The sequence below is a fragment of the Suncus etruscus genome, chromosome 20, assembly GCF_024139225.1.
Source record: "Suncus etruscus isolate mSunEtr1 chromosome 20, mSunEtr1.pri.cur, whole genome shotgun sequence".
NCBI lineage: Eukaryota > Metazoa > Chordata > Mammalia > Eulipotyphla > Soricidae > Suncus > Suncus etruscus.
The window spans coordinates 23,375,724-23,401,212 of NC_064867.1; the positions used below are offsets into that span (position 1 = coordinate 23,375,724).

A 25,489-nucleotide genomic window follows, 5' to 3' on the forward strand; every position below is an offset into this window, starting at 1 on the left:
ACAATTGTATTTTCACATTTATTCAATATAATCTTTATAAGGTGAAAATAGAATTCTTATTGTTCACTTCAAAATTTTATTTTTATTGTTACATAATTAACATACTATAAATTCACCTTTCAAAATGCATATTTGTACATTTGTATAATTAGTATCTTTTGGGGCGTGTGGGGCCACACCCAACAGTACTCAGGGAATTATGCAATGCTGTGGTTCAAACCTAGGGCTCCCACATGCAAAGTATCTCCTCCAACCCACTGAGCCATCTTCCAAGCTCTAACTCTTATCTTTTTGTTTGTTTGTTTGTTTGATTTGTTTTGGGGCTATACCCAGAAATTAGTCCTGATTCTACACTTGGGGATTACTCCTGACAGTGTTCAGGAACCATGTGGGATGCTAGGAAACAATCGAACCAGGGTCAGACACGTGCAAGGCTGACATTCTACCCCCTGTACTCTTTCTCCAGTTCCATCTAATTTCCATCTTTTAAAGGATGAAATTGAGGAGCCAAGGAGATAGTACAATGAGTATGGTGTTTGTCTTATTTAAGGCCAGTACTGGTTGGATCCCTAGCAATGCATATTTGTGCCCTAAGAAGCTGTATTCCCTGAGCACAACACTACGATTAAGTCCCAAGCATTGCAAGATCTATACCAAAACAAACAAACAAAAAAGATGAAATGGATAATTAATGCTTTGCTGATGGCAGGTGCATTTTTCCTACAGTTTATTTTCTTTGCATCTCTTGAATTAAGAATGCCTTTGACATTGTACATTACTGTAAAAATATATAGAATGGAAATTTACTTATGCATAAATAAGGTTTTATAGGAATATAGTCATGTCTGTTTGTTTTGATAGTGTCAATAACTATTTGCTCATTGCAGCAAACAAAAAATTCAGAGTTAAAGTTTGTTTTGTTTTTTAAAATCTTATAGTACTGAGGCCAGAGCATAGCACATAGCAGTAAGGCATTTGCCTTGCATGCAACCAATACAGAATGGACACTGGTTTGAATCTGGGCATCCCATATGGTCCCATGAGCCTGCCAGGAGTAACTCCTGAGCATTGCCAGGTGTGACCCTAAAAACAAAAAACAAAAAAGAGATCTTACAGCACTGTAAAGTTTCAAGTATACAATTTATAGCTTCATACATCAACATCTGAATATTTCACATCGTATCTATTTTTCATCCCACCCAACCTCTGTCCCGAACCCCTGTCTTTGTATTCTGATTACCATTTTCTGTGAGGTATAGAAGCTTCTCAGTTTCTCAGTTTAATGTACTCTTTCTTGTTTATCTTTGCTTCCACTTGGCTTGGTCAGTGGGGTTTCATCCTTGAAGATGCCTTTAGCTTCAGTGTCATGGAGAGTTCTGCTTGCATATTCCTCTATGTACTTTATGGTTTCAGAAGATTAGAGTATCTGAAAAAAAAAAACAAAACAGAACTTTTGAAGCATGATCAGGAATTATGGCAGAGAAGCATATTGAAGGTGAATGGGAGGCAGCAATCACACATGAATAATGCTGTGAATCCCAGTACTAGAGAGAAGTAGAAATTGAATTTTGAAGTATCAGAAGAAAAGCCAGACAAAATCTTTTTGGAAAAACCTTCAGACATGATTGAGTACCTTACAAAGATACAAATTACCTTTCATAATATAGGATATGGAAATAAATGAAAATGAAATAATTGTGATTGGTTCATAGAGCTGTTTGGTTTTGGCTTTGTTTTTTCCTTTAATACCACTGGCCTAGATAGTTGAAGAGCCTTCTACTCAGGTCTTTCAATCAAAGAAAAGTTAAAGAACATTTTTATAGTTTTGAAAGTTCAGAGTAAAATACTTCTTATTTTACTGTATTTTACTATTGTTTATCATAAGTACATTAGACTATTGCATTTAGGAATGAATGGTGCTGGTTAGACAAACAGACCTTGGACAAATAGACTAGTGGCCTCACTATATTTAACCAACTAAATAACAAATTTATAATACTTAATTTCACGAGAAAATGCTCAGGAATACAGAGAGGAAATTTTTAAAAGGCATTTTCTGAATCTAGAAACTTACAAGCACGTGTATCAGAGAATCTGAGGCTACTTTCTAAACACATTGATAAAGCTGTTTGTTGGGACAGGGACTAGGAAGGAGTACTTGCCTTTCAATATACATATAATGGGTTTGATCCCCAGTTCAAAAAGAAATGTTGCTGTTCTTTTTGAAATTGCATTGCTGAATTTTAAAATGATGCTCCTTTATCATTTTTATATAGCTGGAAAACACCTCTCCTTTTATTTCTGATTTTAGGGGAAAGACACACTGATGACTCCCATCCCCTTTGCTAGACCACAGGACTTAGGGCCAACAATTGCTATCGTGACTAAAGTCAACCAGATCCAAGATCAGCTGCTTAAGAAGCATGATATCGAGCTTTACATGCACTTGAACAGATTGGAAATTGCACCACAGATATATGGGTTGTAAGTATTAAAGGTTGATATGTTGGTTTCAAAATGTCTTGAATTCACAGAAGCGCCAGAACTTGTTTTACTTTTTCTTTTTTTTTTCTTACCACTTTATTGCCCTTTGTGCGTACTCTGTGTTCATTACGATCATGTATGCTCTTTCATATCATACACATAATGGTCTTTTAAAATAATTGCTAGACTAATACAGTGCCAACAGCAGATCATTGATCTAAGTAGAGTCACACAGATCACACACATAAATCCAGTTTATCACCCAAACAATTATAATCTATTCATGTTCTTTCCATTTTCTTGCTTGTCCAGTGGGTAGAGCATTTTCCTTTTGCACAGCTCACCTGGGTTCCATCCCTGGCATCCCATTTGTTCCCTCAAGTTGCCAGGTGTGGTCAAAGTAAAAATAAAAATAGATTGCATCTATAATTTAATTTTTTCCTTTCTTTTGGTTTTTGGGCCACAGCCTACAGTGCTCATGGTCGCTCGTGGTAGACTCGGAAGACCATATGCACAGCTGCGTGCAAGGCAAATGCCCTACTATTGTGCTATCACTCTGGCTCCACGCATGTCTAAGTCACTACATAGAAATTAAGTGTGTGTGTGTGTGTGTGTGTGTGTGTGTGTGTGTGTGTGTGTGTGTTTGAATGTGTATATTCATTCATTGGCTAGAAAGCACATTAAAAATATATTGGCCTTACTAAGAAAAAAAATAATTTTCTTCATGCTTGAGACAAAAGTACTCTTCATGTTGAAATAATGGACTGTTTATTTATATCTATTTCTAAACATTTCCCTGGTATGTATTTTCTACTATAGATTTTACTTCTACTATTTCAGGTAGAACATGGAAAACCGAGAAGGCAGAATTAAGATGTAAATAACCTCTGGATAAATAATTATTTGGGTGTGGGGACTGTTTTAGGACCATAACCAGTGATGCTCTGAGACTGCTCCTGACTGTGTAATGGTAGGCTACACAGTGTTGATCATCAAAACTGGGTCTTCTGCAAATCTTCTGCTCAACCTGTTTAGTTATCTCTCTCCAGCCTATTTTTTTGAATGATAAATCATTTGGGGACCAGAGCAGAGGTCATTTTATTTAGCCGCAAGAAAATAATGTCAGTGAGGTTTTCGTTAATGTTCTCTTCTTGCACAGTCTTTTACTAATAAGAACTTTCAGCTATCTTTCTTCTCTAGAAGCTCTGAACTGTGATTCAAGACATCTGCTTTTCTGTTTTCATGATGCTTGTTTTCATATCTGTGAGTTAAACTTTATCATCGAGAAAACTCCATCATTCCCCTTGAAAATGAAAATGTTGTTGGTTACATGGTAGTTGGGCAGCTTGTGTGTGATTAATGAATTGCCAAATAAGTTTGTAAGTGTAGTTAATATGTTTGCAAATTTTTCTAAACTAGCTAGTGGCGAGGTCAATTAAATTATGTTTTCCTCTTTACTGTGCACTCAAAGAATTGATTTATTTTAATACAAAAGCCCTTTTTTGCATCCTCAAATAATATTTGCTTAACTCTAGAAATCAGTCTTAAATATTAAGGAAGGAAATTGATGTTGCACATATTTCTTGTGTCTTTAAAATGCTGTTGTTCATTACAGTTTTGCCTGAGTTGTTGCTTTACATCGCATCCAGGGTGGCACGGGTTTGGGTACTGTAATTTATAACTGTAGGGTTCCAGTTTCCTCTTCAGGTATTAGTTCCCATCAGCTTTCTCTTCATCATAATGATTCATAGAGCTTTTTTGACATCCAGCTAGCACCTTCCCAATAAAAGCCCATGATCCGTGATATAATTACTCTTAGTCTTTTCAATTTTATTTTTCAGCAGTACTAACAGTATCAAGTCTTGCACTAGCTGAAGCCAATTTATTTTGTTATTTCTATATAGTCTCGTACTTTAATACTAAATGCATATATTCTTGAAGAAATCATTCATTCTTTACAAAGTCTCTTAAGTCTACAATTTGAGCTATATTGTGTTTTATAATGCAAGGAATTTGCTTATTCTCTCACTTAATATATTTGATTTTAGTGTTTCCATTTGCTAAGCACATGGAATGCCAATGTGGCTGAATTTCTCTATTTCTTTCTTAAGTTTTACTACTCACATTTTTTATTTCCTGCTGATGACTTAAAATATTTGAGACTAAAACCTAAACTGAGTATAATATAAATTAGCAGTTAGAAACTTAGGCATTTAAATGAAGCAAGCCTCGGTTTCTTTGTGAAATGGGTTTTAAAGATGTTGTTACCTACTTTATAGGATACCTAAAAAATCCAAATTACAATATACAAAAAATATAGAGATCTAAGTATCAAGGAGTAAATATTACTCTATTAAAAAGCTTTTACCCAGAAACAGTAAAAATGTCTTTTTATCAGAATGGCATTAGAATTTGTCATTTCATTATCCAAAATGTTTTGCATGATTATTGATAGAATTTTTATTTTCAAAAAAATTTTTCTTATATATCATTATATCTTTAAAACGGAGTGAAAATAAAATGAACAAAATGTCAACAAGCGGGACTGGAGAGATAGCACAGTGGCAGGGCGCTTTGCCTTGCATGTGACTGACCTGGGAGGGACCCAATTCGATCCCTGGCATCCCATATTGCCCCCCCAAGTCTGACATGGTGATTTCTGAGTGCAGAGCCAGGAGTAACCCCTGAGCAAAACTGGGTGTGGCCCAACAACCAATTAATCAATCAATAAATAAAGTTTAAAAATAAAATGTCAGTAAGTGTATGCCAAAGAAAAACATTATCAATACTATACTAATTTATTTAAACTAGGAAATTCAGTTTTCAAAATTTAGGCAATATTGAGCATCTATAATGTACACTAACATTTCTTTAAATACATTTCCTAATATGAATGTAATTATCAGTAAGAAAAAGATTTTGCAGCTACTTCACTATTAAAAGAAAGTATTCTGGTTTTTGAAGAGCATAAAGTTGGAAGTACCCTTATGGGGCAGATATACCAAAATGTAAACATGTTGTTGTGTTTTGTTATTGAATTTACTTAGCAAAATTAGAAATAATGGTTAAGATATTAATTGTACTAACATTGGTTAATCATTCAAATGAGCTTATCCTAATTTTAAATGGATTGATGATGTTTATCTTGAAATATGGGAATAAATACCCATGAAATCTTGAACGTTGTATAATAATCTGCTTATTAATGCAGATACTCTGTTAGTATATCCTGCCCTGTATAATTATAGCTATATTTTCTGTTGGGCAATTTCATAGCAACTTATTGTTTAGGTTAAGCAAAGTTAATTTTCAATTAAATTTTTAATACTTATAAATGATACTATAAAATATATTTTATAAAAATAATTGACAGTTTTTAACTAAACATAGAATTATTATTAGTGACTTAGAATGAGGCCTCCTTTCTTACAATTCAAATGAGAAGCATCTTGAATTATTTTATATTTGCCAATACATAAAATTTACTTAGTGGTAAAAAATAATGAAAGAAGAGAACAAGAATGCTAACAAAGTCAGCATAAAACAAGTGGCATTGGTGGTGGGAAGGTTGCAATGATGAAAGGGGATGTTCTTTTTTATAATTGAAACCCAACTACAAACATGTTTGTAATCATGGTGCTTAAATAAAGATATCATAAAACAAATAAAAGATTGATAGAGAATACTATGAAGCATTACTATGGCATACTCTATAAATGCTTTAAATCTAATAAATGACAGATTCTCAATTAATTTCATAGTTAGTCCAGTAGTATGGTTCTAAGAGATAGCCAAAACAAATTAAAGAAGTTGCATAAAATTAATGTAAGAATGGCAACAGTAATATCAAAAACAATTTATTTGGGAACAACTGTCTTAGAATTATCTCCTATATTAAATAAAAGTGCAATATGATAACATCAAATCTGGATGTAAGAACTACAGTAGCAGTGAATGTATCAACGAAAGCAGAAGTTGGTTCTTTGAAAAAATAAACAATATTGATAGACCACTGGCAAAACTAACAAAGAAAAAGAGAGAGGGAGAAACTTGATAACTCGTATTAAGAATGAAAAAGGAGAGATTACTACTGATTTCACAATGATTCAAAGGGTAATCAGAAACTACTTTGAGAAACTCTACGCCACTAAAAATGAGAACCTGGAAGAAATGGATAAATTCTTGGACTCTTATAATCTTCCACGGTTGAAGGAAGAGGATGTAGCATATCTAAACACCCTCATCACCATTGATGAAATTAAAACGGTAATCAAATGTCTGCCCAAAAACAAAGGCCCAGGTCCAGATGGATTCACTAATGAATTCTTTCAAACTTTCCAAGAGGAACTACTTCCAATCCCACAAGTCTCTTTCATGTAATTGAAGAAACGGAAACACTTCCAAATAGCTTTTATGAAGCCAACATCACCTTGATACCTAAACCAGACAGAAATGCTACGAAAAAAGAAAATTACAGACCAATATCGCTGATGAATGCAGATGCAAAGATCCTCAACAAAATCCTGGCAAATAGGATTCAATGCCTCATTAAGAAGATCATCCACTACAATCAAGTAGGTTTCATCCCAGGAATGCAAGGATGGTTTAACATCCATAAATCTATCAACATAATAAATGACATCAACAAGAAAAATAAAATTCACATGATCATATCAATAGATGCAGAGAAAGCATTTGATTAGGTCCAACATCCATTCTTGATCAAAACTCTCAGCAAGATGGGAATGGAAGGAACCTTTCTCAATATAGTTAAGGCCATCTACCACAAGCCAGTGGCAAATATTATCCTCAATGGAGAAAAACTAAAAGCCTTCCCTCTAAATTCTGGCACAAGACAAGGCTGTCCTCTCACCATTCCTAATCAACATAGCACTGGAAGTACTCGCTATAGCAACTAGGCAAGAAAAAGATATCAAGGGAATCCAGATAGGAAAGGAAGAAGTCAAGCTCTCACTGTTTGCAGATGACATGATGCTCTACTTAGAAAACCCTAAAGACTCTACCAAAAAGCTTCTAGAAACAATAGACTCATATAGCAAGGTGGCAGGCTACAAAATTAACACACAAAAATCAATGGCCTTTCTATACACCAATAGTAATAAGGAAGAAATGGACATTAAGAAAACAACCCCATTCACAATAGTGCCACACAAACTCAAATATCTTGGAATCAACTTGACTAAAAATGTGAAAGACCTGTACAAAGAAAACTTTAAAACTGCTCCAAGAAATAAGAGAGGACACGCGGAAATGGAAACACATACCCTGCTCATGGATTGGCAGGATTAACATCATCAAAATGGCAATACTCCCCACGGCATTATACAGATGTAATGTGATCCCTCTAAAGATACCCATGACATTCTTCAAAGAAGTGGATCAGGCACTTTTGAAATTTGTTTGGAACAATGAACACTCGAGAATACTTAAAGCAATCATTGGGAAAAAGAATGTGGGAGGAATTACTTTCCCCAACTTTAAACTGTACTACAAAGCAATAGTTATCAAAACAGCATGGTATTGGAATAAGGACAGACCCTCAGATCAGTGGAATAGGCTTGAATACTCAGAAAATGTTCCCCAGACATACAATCACCTAGTTTTTGATAAAGGAGCAAGAAATCCTAAATGGAGCAAAGAAAGCCTCTTCAACAAGTGGTGTTGACACAACTGGCTAGCCACTTGCAAAAAATTGAACTTAGATCCCCAGCTAACATCATTTTAAGAAGGTAAAATCCAAATGGATTAAAGACCTCGATATCAGACCCAAAACCATAAGATATATAGAACAACACATAGGCAAAACACTCCAGGGCATTGAGACTACAGGCATCTTCAAGGAGGAAACTGCACTCTCCAAGCAAGTGAAAGCAGAGATTAACAGATGGGAATATATTAAGCTGAGAAGCTTCTGCACCTCAAAGGAAATAGCACCCAGGATACAAGAGCCACCCACTGACTGGGAGAAACTATTCACCCAATACCCATCAGATAAGGGGCTAATCTCCAAAATATACAAGGCACTGACAGAACTTTACAAGAAAAAACATCTAATCCCATCAAAAATGGGGAGAAGAAATGGACAGACACTTTGACAAAGAAGAAATACAAATGGCCAAAAGACACATGAAAAAATGCTCCACATCACTAATCATCAGGAGATGCAAATCAAAACAACGATGAGGTACCACCTCATACCCCAGAGAATGGCACACATCACAAAGAATGAGAATAAACAGTGTTGACGGGGATGTGGAGAGAAAGGAACTCTTATCCACTGCTGGTGGGAATGCCGTCTAGTTCAACCTTTATGGAAAGCGATATGGAGATTCCTCCAAAAACTGGAAATCGAGCTCCCATATGATCCAGCTATACCACTCCTAGGAATATACCCTAGGAACACAAAAATACAATACAAAAAACCCTTCCTTACACCTATATTCATTGCAGCACTATTTACCATAGCAAGACTCTGGAAACAGCCACGATACCCTTCAACAGACGAATGGCTAAAGAAACTGTGGTACATATACACAATGGAATATTATGCAGCTGTCAGGAGAGATGAAGTCATGAAATTTTCCTATACATGGATGTACACGGAATCTATTATGCTGAGTGAAATAAGTCAGAGAGAGAGAAAAAAACGCAGAATGGTCTCACTCATCTATGGGTTTTAAGAAAAATGAAAGGCATTCTTGCAATAATAACTTTCAGACACAAAAGAGAAAAGAGCTAGAAGTTACAGCTCACCTCATGAAGCTCACCACAAACAGGGATGAGTTTAGTTAGAGAAATAACTATGATTTGAACTATCCTAATAATGAGAATGTACGAGGGAAATAGAAAGCCTGTCTAGAGTACAGGTGGGGGTTGGGTGGAGGGGAGGGAGATTAGGGACATTGGTGATGGGAATGTTGCACTGGTGATGGGTGGTGTTCGTTACATGACTGAAACCCAAACACAATCATGTATGTAATCAAGGTGTTTAAATAAAATATATAAAAAACAAAAAAATTAATTTTATTTATATTGATAAGGATTGGAGAAAATATTACTTTGTGCTGATATAATCAGTTTGGGAGATTATTGGAAAGTGAGTCAAAACCTAATAAAGTTGAACACTTTTTTATTACTATATTTATTTGGGCACCATGATTGCAAACATGTTTGTAGTTGGGTTTCAGTTTCAGTGCAACATTCCCACCACCAATGACCCCCATCTCCCTCCTTCCCCACTCCCTACCTGTCTTCAAGACAGGCATTCTTTTTCTCACACTTACTATCATTGTCATAGTAGTTGTCGGTGTAGTTATTTCTCTACCTGAACTCATCATTCTGTGGTTAAGCTTCATATAGTGGTCTGGACCTTCCAGCCCTCATCTCTATTATCTCTGAGTATTATTACAGTAATGTCTTTTATTTTTCTTAAAACCTGTAGATGATTGAGACTATTATGTGTCTGTCTCTCTCCCTCTAACTTATTTCACTCAGCATAATAGTTTTCATGTCCATCTATGGGGAAATTTCATGATTTCATCTCTCCTGATGGCAGCATAGTATTCCATTTTGTATATGTACCAGTTTCTTTAGCCATTCATCTTTTGTTAGACATCCAGGTTGTTTACAGATTCTGACTACTGTAAATAGTGCTGCCATGAATATAGGTGTGCTTAAGGTATTTTTGTATTATGTTTTTGTGTTCCTAGGGCAGATCCCTAGAGTGGCATGGCTGGATCAAATGAAAGCTCAATTTCCAGTTTTTTGAGGAATCTCCATACATTTTTCCATAAAGGCTGTACTAGATGGCATTCCCACCAGCAGTGAATGAGAGTTACTTTCTCTACACATCCCCACCAGGGATAGTTCTTGTTCTTTGTGATGTGTGCCAGTCTCTGTGATATGAGATGGTACCTCGTTTTCATGATTTGCATCTCCCTGATGATTAGTGATGTGGAGCCGTTTTTCATGTGCCTTCTTCAAGGAATTGTCTATTCATTTTTCTCCCCATTTTTTGATAGGGTTAGATTTTTTTTTCTTGTTAAGTTCTGTCAGTACCTTGTTTCTTTTAGATATTAGCCCTTATCTGATGGGTATATGGGTGGCCTTTTTATTCTCATCACTATTTCCTTTGAGGTGCAGAAGCTTCTCAGTTTAATATAATCCCATCTGTTTATCACTGCTTCCACTTTTTTTGGACAGTTCTGTTTTTTCCTTTAAGATGCCTTTAGTCTCAATGTCATGGAGTGTTTTACCTACATATTGTTCTATATACGTTATGGTTTCGAGTCTGATATCAGGGTCCTTAATTCATTTGGATTTGACCTTTGTGCATGGTGTTTGATGGAGGTCCAAGTTTGCTTGTTTGCATGTGGCTGACCAGTTGTTTGTTTCAGCACCACTTGTTGAAGAGGCTTTCCTTGCTTCATTTTGCGTTTCTTGCCTTATTGTCATACTAATTGATTTTTTGTCCGGGGAACATTCTCTGCATACTCAAGTCTATTCCACTGATCTTTTTTTTTTGGGGGGGGGGGCACACCTGGGGATGCTCAGGGGTTACTCCTGGCTTGGCTCTCAGAAGTCGCTCCTGGCTTGGGGGACCATATAGGACCCCGGGGGATCTGACCGTGGTCCACCCTAGGCTAGCGCTGGCAAGGCAGATCTGCCTTACCTCTAGTGCCACGGCGCTGGCCCCTATTCCACTGATCTTTGACTCAGTGTTTATTGCCCTGTTTTTGGGAAATAGATGTTTTGACGGAATCATGGAACAATCATCTATGAACAAATATGATTATTATCATGTTATTTGTAACATAACATGAGCCTAAATTATTGAATAATTTGTCTACCTGATGAAATTTTGTACAGAACTGTTTTTTCTGTAGACTATATAATTAAGCAATATTCCTTTTTATATATTTTAAGTGAAAGATTAAAGAGAAAAAATAGATATAATTCAGTTTTCTAGCTTTAAAATTAATTACATTCTTGGGATCGGAGAGATAGCACAGCGGTAAGGTTCATCCCACATGGTCCCCTCAGCCTGCCAGGGGCGATTTCTGAGCATAGAGCCAGGAGTAGCCCCTGATCACTGCTGGGTGTGACTGGAAATGAAATTATTAACATTCTTAATGAAAATCAGACTAGAAGCAATGTTAATAATAGTTATCCCTGAGAAAAATTATAAGGTATTTCTGTATTTACTATCTTTTCAGTTACCTTTATTGATCATATGCTGGTTTTATAAAAAAAATTTTGGGAAATATTAATGTACTTAATAACTATTTCTAAGCAGAGTTGCAAGCATCCAGACAACTGAAACACTAAAGATATACTTGAGTCATTAAGGAATTAATGAAAATAGAAGCCATAGCAAAAAAAAATGAATACTAAGAAAGCTTATTGTTTTAACATCTACAGTGCAATAAAATCTATTAACCGCAGTCTCTGACAGTGTTTTAGAACTTGATAAAACATAGATAATCCTTAATTACTTAGAAATGAAAATTGTGGCTATATAGAACTAGCATCTGTTCACCAGAACAATTTTGATAAAATAATTGCTTTTCTTTTTTGTCAAACTAGCAGATAAGAGAAAAGCTTCTGACTAAATATTTTGATCTCACCATTTTGTTATACTAGCCTTTTGCTCAAAATGGAGAACTGTAACTTGAATGTCATTGCCTGCCAGTGAAAAATGTGACTTTGCGTTATAGCATGATTAGAATTTGCTCTGATAATGCTCTAAGACTGTGTGTTGATTCTTCAGATTTTGGAAGATCTTTTATCTAATCATGAGATATATTTTAGATTATCTTAAAAATCTCCTTATTTCCCATTTAAATTTTTCTTATTTAAAATAAAAAAATCTTTTATTTTTGGGGATTTACCCTGACAGCACTCAGGGGTTACTTCTGGCTCTATGCTCTGAAATTTCTCCTGGCAGGCTCAGGGCACCATATGGGATGCCGGGATTTAAACCTTCGTCCTTCTACATACAAGGCCCTATTTCCATGCTATCTCTTCAGCCCCTAAAATAAAAAATCTTGGCATTATTTTTTTCATCACATATCTTGACTTCCGTGTTTCTGCATTTCTAGTGTTCATCTCTTTCCATAACCAAATAATCCAGGGTAAATTAGTTATGTATAGATAATTGCCATAATATGTTCAGTGCTATGGCCCAAGAATGCAAAGATGATGCTCAGGCCTGCTATATCAGAGATTACTTTGGCTACCTCGGGATTTTCCAGAATGACTCTCAAGTAAGTTGGGAGTCATATATGGTAACAGGGATCAAACCAGAGTGGACCCATAAAAGGCATGTGCCTTATTCCCATGTTATCTCCCTGGCCCCTAAATACTAGATTTTCTAGAGAATGATCTTTTGACTAGCTTTTAAGACATTTGAAACCACTGATATAGATTTTGTGTGAAAATTCTTAATTTTCTGGTCTTTGTGAAATTATTTTCAAAGGACAGATTCTATTAGATAGAATGTTATCAGGCCCATGTTACTAGAATCAAATCCTGTCTTCCCACTCTTAAGTTCTTACCGATGTAAAAGTGTTATAAAAATGATGAGCTTGCTTAATGGAGAGAATCTCGTCTAAGCTCATAATTTCATAAAATCACATTTGATAAAACTTCGCCAAATCAATTAAGATGTATCATTTATTATATTCCATTAAAAAGTATAAATGATTAGAGCTCTTCTCCATAAACTCTAGGAAAATCTTTTCCTTCATTAATTACATATACAGAAGAAACACTGGCAGAGCACATTGGATTTTTTTTAATTATACATTATTATTCTTTGGAATTTTTGATTCTTAACTATGTGTTTCTTTATCACTTTAAACTTCTTATTTTTATTTCTGTAATTTTAAATAGATTCTGGTCAAATGAAGCCTGGGATGAATCTCAGTGATACAGCGCTTACTTTGTATGTCTGGCTTCAAATCCTGACACACACACGGAGAGTTCATATACATCTCAATGAAGAAAAAGTCATATGTGAAATTAAGCTTGGTGTGTGTTTGAATTCACATAATTCACATAAGCATAGACACACACATATGCATATACATTCTTGTTTCTAAAAACAAGAATTTCAGAATTTTTTTTTAAATTTGACACATTTTACTTGCAGCTTAGAAACTTGCTTATCAGTACAATGAGATGCAGAAACATTCCAAAGGACCCACCTGGGTCAGGGCATGTTTAGACCCCCCACCCAATTTGCATGCAAACCAGAGCAGTGGAAGCAATGTCTGGTGGTTCCATCCACCTCCAATCCATGACGAAAACCTCACGCAGGACAGAATTTTCTTTACTTAATAAAAATAATGTTTTGGTTTCCTTATTACTTTGATATTTGTTCAATAGTTCAGTGTGATTTTTTTCTTTGTTTTTGGGTAGTGCTCAAGGTAACTCAGAAATTATCTCTGGCAGACTTAGGGGACCATTGGGGATTCCAGGGATTAAACTGGGGTTGGCAACATGCAAGGCAAATACCCTACATGCTGTGCTATCTTTCGGCCCTTCATGTGATTTTTTTTTTAGTACTAATCTACCACCATAGTGACCTGAGTTGGTAGGTGATGTTTTAAGAATAATTCCAGACTTCATAACAAAGCATTTTTATTGAACTTAAATGTGGAAAAATTGAATAAAATGGGATTTGTTAAGAAAATTTTTTTCTTTCTTAAAAAAATCTTAATTTAGAATAGACATTTATTCTACAAAATTTAAGTTCTGGTTAAGAGGCATCAGGAAGAATGTCAAAATGTCTCAGACTAAGAAGAATAGAATGTGTTACAGGCCGAGAGCTCACCTATTCTAAAGAGCTTAAAGAGAACCTCTAAACTATTTAAGGCAGCAAGACTTAAATGAATATAAATAATTGAATATATTGAATATAAATAATTCAGTAAGAAGAGTGGACATTGTGAAAGTTTGGTCAAAATTCAGTCAAGCACTAACGAGAACCTATTAACTAGAACTATAACTCACCAGTCTAGGTGTAAAAATCAGATATTGATACTTGTGGAGCAGTGGAGGGGAAAGACCATCCTACAAATTATTTTAATTATTGAAAAATCAGGAGCTGGAGATAAAGTACAGCCAGTAGGATGCTCTCTTGCCTTACACACAGCTGACCTAGATTTTATCTTCTACCCTTGAACATTGCCAGGATAACCCTTGAGTGCAATGACAGGTCTGAGTCCTGAGCACTGTAGGGTGTAGTCCAGTCTCCTCCCTCCAAAAAAAGAAAATTTGGCATTTATCTGACAGAAAACTTGCATATAAAGAAATAGCAATAAATGAGACATACAAAATATATTCAAGATACTTTTACACAGCACCAAATAGTTCAATCTTTTCATCAAGCAGCCCTTTAGAATTGAAAGTCTGCTCCAAATCAATTCATTTGTAGTTTTACTCAAGAATTCTAAAGTTGCCAGACTTCTAATGAGCAGTCTACCCAAGATAACAACAGTGAGGAATAAAATGTGAGTAAAAGCAGTTTATTTAATTTTTATTTATTTAAATACTGATTTACAAAGTTGCTTATAATACAGTTGTTTCTGGCACTTAATGTTCCAACACAAATCCCACCACCAGTATAACTTTTCCTCCAATATTGTTCCCAGTTTTTCACACTTCCCCAACTCTGTTCTATTGACAGGAATGAAATTATTTTATTTGTCTAGCTACCATTACAACTAAACAATAATGGCATTATTGAAAAAAAGACTTGAGGGGCTGGACAGCACAGCAATAAGGCATTTGCCTTACATGCGGCTGACCTGGGAGGGAGCCAGTTCGATTCCCAGAATCCCATATGGTCCCACACCCTGCCAGGGGAGATTTCTGAGTGCAAAGCCTGAAGTGACTCCTGAGGGCCACTGGATGTGGCCCAAAACTCAATAAATAAATAAAGTTAAAAAATAAAACTTCACTAAAATTTTTGTGAAGATGATTGTTTCACAATGGGGTCATTAAGTCATTGTCTGAAAGTTTACTAAGCTGGGTTTTTTTTTTTTTTCTTTCATATTTTTTGGCCCCTCCCCATTTTTTTCTTTTTCATACTCAGTGAAGCTCAGGGGTTACTCCTGGCTATGCGCCCAGAAATTGCTCCTGGCTTGGGGTACCATATGGGAGTCCGGGGGATTGTCCTGGGCCAACTGCATGCAAGCCAAACGCCCTACCCCTGCGCCATTGCTCCAGCCCCACTAAGTTGTTTCTTTTGTTTGTTTTTGTTTTGGGGTCACACCAAGCAGTACTCAGGGGTTACTCCTGGCTCTGTGCTAAAAGTCACTCCTGGCAACCTCGGGGACCAGATGAGATGGTCGGGATTAATCCCTGTCCAGCCATGTGCAAAGAAAATGCCCTACCCACTGTGCTATTGCTCCAGCCCCAATTAAACCAGTTGAACATTTTGTGTTACTGGTTTTGTTTGTTGAGCTTAGGTGGTTTCTATGCTACTTCCATATCTAATTTGGTATGTTCCTACTGGGGTGTCAGTTTGAAAAAATTCAAGTGTCCTGTGGCTCAGTATGTGTATATGCAGTCCTGGGCTCTAGCAATTACAGGATCTATGGAACTGAGCAGATGAGTTGATATGGCCCCTGCTGTGAACACGGCTGTTGGCTGTTGAAGCTTCAGGAAGTTTGGAAGGGTTAGAGGAGACTGCCCACCCTCACTCGAGAAGACCCCAGAGTTTTCAGTCTCCAAACCAGCATTTGTGAAGTGGAAGTTTTGTCAACTAGGTGTCCCTGAATAGATCAGTGGTAAAGCTATAAAGTTGAGCCATTGACATAACAGCTGTTATGGGGGCATGTGTGCAGCTGTCAGAAGGTTTTTGACTCCCTTCCCATTTCTGAGATGTACCACAGTTATCAGCTGTGAGACTAGTGTGCCTATGAATTTTCAAGACTTTACTCGCATCTCTTTCAAGAATAAGTCTATGGAGCTGGCCAGTGATCTGAGATGGCAATGTTTGTGTGTGACTTAAGAACAATTTTATAAAGTTCTATCAACTTGCTTTGGCAGTACATATACTAAAAGAGTTTTAACTTACAGATAAAGTTATTTTAAAAGAGGAGAATCAAACTTTATTATGTGCTTTGGAGCTATATTTTATAGATTTAAATGACCAATTTATAATTTAAAAGCTTTTATTCTATCTAAAACAAGAACTAGCCAGGGAAAAGTAATACTTCAAAGAATGTATCTTGCCTTAATGTGCTTGCTAAACTCCATTATTTCCACCCAGACACCATATTGTCTGGAAGTGGCTGTAAAAGCTCACACTGGCCAAGATAGGCTTCTTTGCAGTCTCTGCTGTACCAAGTGGCCACATAATGGTTCTGTTTTCTAGGCCTATAAATATCTGCCTCTAAGGAACCACTTTTGAAATGTTCATTTCAAAAATTGAGGATAAACTGTAACAAATATATGAATACTCCAGTTATTATTTCATTGCTTTAACTCATAGTAAATATAATGAGTAGCAATAGTTCGAATGAAAAATCAGCTGATAGTCGTCTTTGCAGAATGATGTACTCCCAGATCCCATTTTTTTTTTGGGTGGTCACACCCAGCAGCGCTCGGGGCTACTCTTGGCTCTACACTCAGAAATCGCTCCTAGCAGGCTTGGGGGACTGACCATATGGGATGCCGGGATTCGAACCACCATCCTGCTGCTTGCAAGGCAAATACCTTACCTCCATGCTACCTCTTCAGCTCCAGATCCCATTTCTTATGTTGGTAGGAGCCTGTCAGTGACACCCGGTCTTTCGTCCAACTCCAGGCATGGAAGGCCGCTGCTTTATGGCATTTGTGACCCACAGTGGACCTGTTCAGAAGTGATTTCCCTCTTATTTTCCAGTTTTTACTCTATGCCTTTTTATGTGTGTGTGACAAATGCGAAGTCCAAGATTGATCACTTATTACCTAATTATCGTCTTCTGTAGGTTACATGGCAGTTTGTTGAGAATGGCTGCCTTCCTCCTGTCTGCTGCTACCCAGATGAGTTTTCTGGTTCTTCTAGCTCCCCTCTGCCTGCTCTGTATTCCATCTTTTTCCACCCTTCCTTCATGCTTCCTCTATCTTACTGTATCCCCACTTCTACTGCAATTGGTGCTTTCTATTAATGCTAGTCTTACAGGCAGAAGGAGAAAAAAGAGAGGCAAATGAAACATGGAGAATTATTTTTCCTTTAACCAGCTCTCTGGCCCCCTTCCTGTTTATTTTTTCCTCTAGAAGAGCTCTCTATATGTTTATAAAGTCTATAGCCATAGATTAAACCTATGGCTTATTATTAAAGATTAAATAGATAAGCCTTTAATAACAATTTTAGGCCTTCCAGTCTTGCATTCTAGAATTTGCTTTCTGAAGAATGGAAGACTAGCTCATTAAAGCTATTGTCAGTGCTTCATAGTCCAGGAAGGGAATGAAGGGGCAGGTGAGGGGCACAGGTAGTGGTGATCCCCTCCTTATCTAACTGTCCTACAGAAGATTGTCCTGTTAGTTTCTGGTTGTTACCCACTCTTCCCTGGGTAGTTATAAGTTTGCCTCTTAACCTAGATAGAGCAACTTCTTAAGCTTGTTTGATCCAATGCCCCGTTTCACCCAAGAAATTCAACATAGCAAGTGTGATCAGAAATACTCCATATTCTTTACACAGTTATGAATTCATTTTTTGTTGTTGCATATTAAGAATTATCTTACTACTTCTGAAACTTTCATGACTCTCCCGACCCCCATTCATATTTAGTTACACAATGCCACATGACTTCACACAGTTCAAGAAGTTAAGACCTAGGTGATCTTAGGTTAATAAGTTTTCACATTAAGAAAATTTATTTAGGGGCTGGGCGGTGGCGCTGGAGGTAAGGTGCCTGCCTTGCCTGTGCTAGCCTAGGACGGACCGTGGTTCGATCCCCCGGCATCCCATATGGTCCCCCAAGAAGCCAGGAGCAACTTCTGAGCGCATAGCCAGGAGTAACCCCTGAGCGTCACAGGGTGTGGCCCAAAAACCAAAAAAAAAAAAAAAAAGAAAATTTATTTAAACTATATAATATAACTCCCTTAGTTGTTTCCACTTGTATCTTTAATCATTTAATTAGTCTGAATATTTTACTCTAATCACAAGAACCTGTAGCAAGAATTTGTAAGTGACAGATTTTTGTATGATGTGGGGAAACCTGTGAAAACATGTTTGCAAAAATAGATGTTTAAGGAATGGCAAGTGTATTCACCTCAGTGTTTCTGCAGAGGTTTCACAGTTCAAGCTATCAGTAATATTATAGGTGGATTGTTAGATATTGGATGAGGCAGTACATTAACTCTTCTAATATTAAAGTTGCATGTCTTTGAAAATAATACAAATGACTAGATTTATTCCCTTGAAAACATAGAAAACCAAAAAATTTTTTTTTTTTTTTTTTTTTTTTTTTTTTTTTTTTGGTTTTTGGGCCACACCCGGTAATGCTCAGGGGTTACTCCTGGCTATGCGCTCAGAAGTCGCTCCTGGCTTGGGGGACCATATGGGACGCCGGGGGAATCGAACCGCGGTCCGTCCGAGGCTAGCGCAGGCAAGGCAGGCACCTTACCTTTAGCGCCACCGCCCGGCCCGAAAACCAAAAATTTTAACTAGACATGTTCAAGACTTTTTAAGGTATATGCCATTGATTTTAATATTGAAAAGAACCATATTATTAAATTATAGTAATTTTAACAAGTTATCTACTTATCTTAATGTAACATTGTTACCCTGAATACTTCTGCAATTTCCGCTTTGGAATAATCTTCATTATTCCAAATAAGAGCTATAAAAGCACCATTAGAAATCTGTTTCATGACTTTGTAATCCAGTAATTAAAGTTTTTTTTCATCTAAGTACTACTAACCCTCATTTTTTATATTGCTTGCCATATTTGGCTCAAATTAGGGATGTTAGTTCCTTGCATGAATAAAGCTTACCTTTCATGTCTACAGTAGGTGACAGAAACCCTACAGTGGGCCCTGAATAAGTCATTTCATTTTTAAATTCTGGTATCCTTCTTTAAAAAAAAATAGTCGCATCATTATCTTGTTATTGGTTGTATTTTTTCAATGGCTAAGTAAATATTTGATGTTAACCATCTTAAAGCAGAAACAAAATATGCTGGATACACTTGAATGATGAACCATTATGTTCTTAAAGATTTTTGAAAGTAAAAATGTGCATTCCAAAAAAAAAAATGTGCATTCCTTAAGGAGAGAATTCAGTCATATGCTTGTCCTTTTCTAGACGATATTAATTCACCAAGTGATGTACTAGAATACGTTTTCTGAGTTCTGTTCTCTACTTGAACCATTTTAATTGGTCACAACCTCCTGAGAACTCAGTTTTCGTCCTTAAAAAACTGTTGGAGGCATACAGGAGCCTTGAGAGGGCCATAAATTGAGTGGTGCATTTGAGGACTTTGGAAAACAAATCGAGCAGGTTCCTGGCTCCTATAACAGCCATAAAAATAGCTGATTCAATAAATATATCACCATGCCTTCTTTTGAGCATAAGTTGAAAAGTTAAAGGTCCTGTACACAATTTGGTAGAGTTCTATAAAAACCTGTGCTTAAAGGAAAACAACTAGAGGAAAATTGGTAGAGGAATGAAATGATCCTATCCCTTGAATTGCAAACCATAGACCAGTTGGCCAGATTTGGATTTCTCAGCTATTGCCCAGCTGGTGAACAGTTTAAAACTATTTTAGGTCATGTGGTCCCATTGTAACCAATTGGGTGGTTTGGCAGACGACAGCATAGTAAATATCTATTCACATGAATTGTTCGCATTTTGCAATTGTCTCTGCATCTCTGCTTGTCTGTATTAATGGTGGTGTTTCCACATACGGATGGATAAATTGTGGTTATAGGTCCATACCTGGATATTTATATACAGTAATTATGTACTTTGATTCCTTCTAGGAAACAGACTGGTAGGAATAATCTAGTTAAATCCGTTTCTATGGGATTTTTTTTTACTCCTTTTTCATATTTTCTCTAGTTGTAAAAATTACAGTGATTACACATCATAAAGCCTATCTGTAATAAAACGCATCAGCTGGCCAAGGTTTTCATCGCTCACTCAATAATCCATTAATACAGCAACGCTGCCCAGGCATCTTTATAATACCAACTCGGAGGTAATTTTAATCAGCTAGACCAGCTGGTATTTAACAGCAGCTGCTGGAGACGCCACAAATATACTCAATAGCTGACATCTTTATTTGCAGTTTTTCAAGGGGAGAAGAGATTCTCCTGTGGTTACTTGTATTAAGCATTTAAAGGAAGGTGTAAAGTATACAGGGGTTTCTGCCTAAGTGAGAAGGGGAAAGAATTAATGACAAAGCAGAGGTGATAAATTCTGTCAGGTGGAGAGGTTTGTGAATGAAGAAAGTATAAAGTGCTAAAGTAAGTAAGAAGGCACTAACTTTGGGTGAGCTTCAGACCTCTTCCCTTGTTGTATGTACACTCCTCAGGAGTATCAAGAGCTGTAAATATGTAGTGTGCTCTGTTGAAGCCTAGTTTTTCATTTAAAGGAGTTGTAGTATCCTTTACTACATAAAGATTTGAAAAAATAAGTGATTCTGTGAAAGAGTAGTCTGTCCTCTGCGTGTGTCTGGCCTACCAAGCGTATTTTCTGTTAGTACTATGTTATTAAAGCCCCATTTTTGTGCTTTTAGTGGAAAGATTCATTGTCAATATGTGTTGTGCAATAGTAAACATGGGATGTCTTTTCACATTGGCATGTCTGAGCGGGTGAGAGGGAAGGAGCATCAGAGACATGATGGTAATAGGCATGGCCCATTATAAATAAAAATTTAATTACACTTGGGGGAGCTTGGCTTACAAAGCCCAGAACGCCATAATGGAACTTCCTTATGATAAATGTCTGATGTGTTTGTGCAACTCCTCTCTTCTTCTCTCTCCTCTTCTCATCATCTCTTTAAAAGTACTCTGACCATCTCTACTGATCTGAAAGTGGTTAAAAGGGGTACTTTCTGATTTTACAGTATTTTATCTTGACCACTTTGGTGAGAAGCATAAGATAAAAGAGAAGAAAAAAACTGCAAAGGAATAGTTGTTTAGAAAAATAAATATGGGCAAGTCCTTTGGCCCATAGTTGTAGAAGATGACTTTGATGTGGATAACTATGACAGGAACTGTGAAAGTGAACTCAGCATTTAATGCTTACAGGAATGGACATTAAGTAGTCTATTTTTGTAGAAAAAAATTTTCATCTTTTTGCTTTTTGGGGTTTTATTGTTGTTGAGACTGATTTTCAAAATAAATATAAAATAAACTAATGAAGTTGTGAGTCTTACACACATATGTGTACGTATTATTAGTTTGGTCATTTTTGACTCTTGTAGCACTGTCAAACCTTTTCTAAAATTGGGTTGGGGGAGAGAACCAGTGAATTTTTGACCAGTAAATGAAGCATTCCCAGCTAAGAAAGTCAAATGTGTCACCTGTTTAAGCTCAGTTCTGTACTAAGTTACTGAGGTTAGCAGAATCCATTGTAATATCCAGTCTTTTGCAGGTGGCTTCATTTATCAGAACCTCTGGCGCTCTTTTCCCAGAGCCAAATCATGATCTGTCTATGTTGGACTCTGATTGAATACTTAAAATTAAAATCCAGTGACAGAATGGATTACTGAGATAGTGATTTGAATGTAAAATTTACTTAGCCAGCATTTTTTTCCCCTGCTATTTGGAGTGAAAACAGTCTGTTTAAGTTTGTTTGGTATGTCTGACAACAGACAGTTTGATATATTGCTGGGCACAGCGGTAGGTTGGATTTGAGTGGTATTAGCACTCAGTGTTTTGATTAATGGTAATTGTTTCGATGAAAAGGCATGTTTTACGTACAACTCATAGTCTGGAAAACAGAAGTCAACTTGCAGGAGCCATAATTACTATTCTGAGTTAGCATATAAAAAGGACAAGAAGAACCCGCTGGAGTAGCACAGTAGGATTTTTTTTTTTTTTGCCTTTTTTTTTTGGCTTTGTATTGTAGTTACTGTTCTTTGTGTCAGAATATAAATCTTCTGTTATTTATCTTTTGTTCATTATTTGAAGTTGATTTATGACACATTTCTGTATCCCATAATTTAATTTGAAACATACAACAAGGTGAAATTTCATCTGTCTCCACAGTTGACTGTAAAAGGAAACCCAAAGGAGCATAGTACGATATGGATTGTTTGGGTGTTTTTTTTAATACTATCTTTCTCTGTTCTTTGCTCTCTTTATAAAAGACTACAATTTCAGACACAATTAGAAAATGTTTTTAACACCACAGATATATGTTGCCATTTTAAATAGAAAATCTTGTGTATCATTAGTATATACAACTCTGCAAAGAAAAATTGAGGTAATTTTTTTTTTAATTTTTATTTTGATCATAATGGTTTACATAGTGTTGACAATAATATTTTAGGTACATATTTACATAAAATCAGGGGGGATTCCCATCACCAAATTATCCTCCCTACACCTCCATTTCTGTCCTACCTCCCATTTCCTCTTCCCTCATCCCAGGTCGGCTTGAATATGTGGTCCCCTCTTTATCTAACCCACAACTTAGTAGTCTTGCACCTGTTTGGTCTTGATGCCTCCCTTAGTTCCCCCTCTAACTGGAGGCAGGACTAGCTAGTTCAAGTTGCGTGGTTTTGTTTGAAAAAGAGAAAAGTAATAAACTGGGGTAAGGATCTAATACCCCGAAACTGGGCGGAATCCTTCTAGAGGCTCTCATCATCGTTTTGAGAGATGGAGAAAAAGAAGGTGAAACACTCCACCAGTACCAAAAGAAGTGTCAAATATCTAGTGAGGGCTTGAGCTGTATCGATAAGCACCACAAAAAAAAAAAAAAAAAAAAAAACAGGCAAACAAACAAACAACAAAAAGCAAAACAAGCTAAAACAAACAAACAAAAAAAACACACCATGGTCTTGAAATGAGAAACATGGCATAGCACATAACGAAAGAAAAGAAAGGAAGAGAAAATATAAGTATGGTTGGGGACAGTTTCAATAATCACTCCCAAACAGAGAAATCGACCAAAATAGATAGGTGAATAAAAATAATAACAACAATAATAAATGGAGGTAAAAAATATATAGATAATAACCAAGGTTTTGTGCTTTTTGTATTTTTATTTTTTCCCTCCTGCCCTGGCACAGTAAATATTGGGGTCATTCGAAAAGGAATTCACTTGGCCTAAGAGATATGGGGTTTCTCCGTCCTTGGAGCATACTGTCATGGGATCAACACTAGACTTTGCTCAGGAGCCTTTACTCTCCCGGTGGTGGTTTTTTTTTTTTTTTTTTTTGGTGTGTGGAAGACTTCTGTTCTGTGTTTAGAGGTCTCAGTATCTGCACAGCTCCTGAGGTGGGACTTATGATGAAGTCAGTCTTTGTGGTTCTAGAGGTTCTGTTACCTCCGTATCATTTTAAACCATCTTCTGTGGTTGGTGATCTTGGTCTTTGCCCTGATCCTAGGGTGGCACCTAGGATAGCATCTTTCTTTGTGCTTCCAAAAGCCCTGTTCCGTTACAATTTTCTCTGCCGGACCTTTGGGACTGGGGATCCTGGTTATTGTGCAGGTCATGGTTCAAACCCTAAACTAGGGCTTTTTTTTTTTTTTTTGGTCCCAAGATGTATACCGTCTGGTCGTAGTTCTAGCAGCCAGTCAACTATAAATCACGATCTTGGCTTTTGGACCTACCAAAGGGTGCCGAGACTTCTGGTTGTGTCTTGTCGTTAGCTGGTAAGGTAGGTTAATCTGCTCTGAGGTCAGGATGTTCAGATTTTCCTCATTGTCAGGAAATCATGTTAGAGTTGGCCCTTGTTGTTGACCCCGCAGTATTAAGGCAGTCCCGGCTGGGATTTGTTTCTTGCCACTGTTGTGAGGAACTGTGCCGTTTCTATGTCTGGGATCCAGGGTTCAAGGCTGGATGAATGGTATCTGATCACCTGAGGTCTAAGTTGATTCCACATGACATATTTTCAAGGTAGGAGATATCCCTGTTTTGTAAACAACTATGAGTTCCCATCTCTAGTAGACAAGAGCTCTTTTTTTTTATATGTAAGATTTCCCCTTTATTTGGTGTGCCTTTGCAGGGGGAAGTGGTGCTACATTATAATGTCTGTGTATTTGTGGGTGGACAGAGGGGATAACAGAAACAGGTCACATACCCAAAAGCGAGGAAAAGAAAAAAAAAAAAAAAAGGAAATAAAAATGTATGCGCTCACAAATGTATATGTAGGACAAACATTTAAAAAATAAATTAATTAATTAAAAAAAAATAAAAAATCTAACTACATATGCATAATATTCTACATTTAAGTTATGAATAGGTAAAATTGACTTAATGAATGACTTTCCTTTATTGTGAGCAAAAATGTCACTTTCAGGGGGATGGAGAAAAGAAATGCCTTCATCCTATTTAACCGTCCTTACTTGAAGATGAATTTTGGAGGTCAATGTTCTGCTAAAGGATATTTTACTTTTACCTTTTAAGCAACTAGATAATGTCGCCATTATAACCAAATATTCTTTAAAGAAATCATGCTTGTGAGATCAAAGTTTGTAGTCCTTATTTACACAACCCTTATTTCTTTGAATAAAAGTTTTCAAACTCTTGGGGTAATTTACTAAATAGTTGCCCAAGGAGCTAAATACAGATTAAATATAACAAACTTCCCTAATAATAGTAGAATTTTTATTATATTATTAATATTAGATCTTCGGGCATAAAGATTAGAGTATTTTTCCAATGTAAATTTAAATAAGCCATTTTCTTTCCTGCATTTTAGGGACAGTACTAGGAAGTAAAATCTATAATGCAGAAACTTTGGTGCTACTAAAAATCTAAAAATAAATGCTCTTGCTCTCCGATAGCCTGGATTAAAATGTTGTTTGTCAG

The 25,489-nt window shown here is 36.4% G+C and overlaps 1 protein-coding gene across 1 annotated transcript in view; it reads left to right on the forward strand.

Moving 5' to 3' along the window:
• The window catches only part of TBC1D5 (TBC1 domain family member 5), a 543,770-nt gene that overhangs the window by 333,250 nt on the left and 185,031 nt on the right, over positions 1 to 25,489 (forward strand). The window contains exon 14 of the mRNA XM_049766154.1: positions 2,312 to 2,484. Coding sequence (XP_049622111.1) covers positions 2,312 to 2,484 — 173 coding nt within the window. The remainder of the gene's footprint in view (positions 1 to 2,311; positions 2,485 to 25,489) is intronic.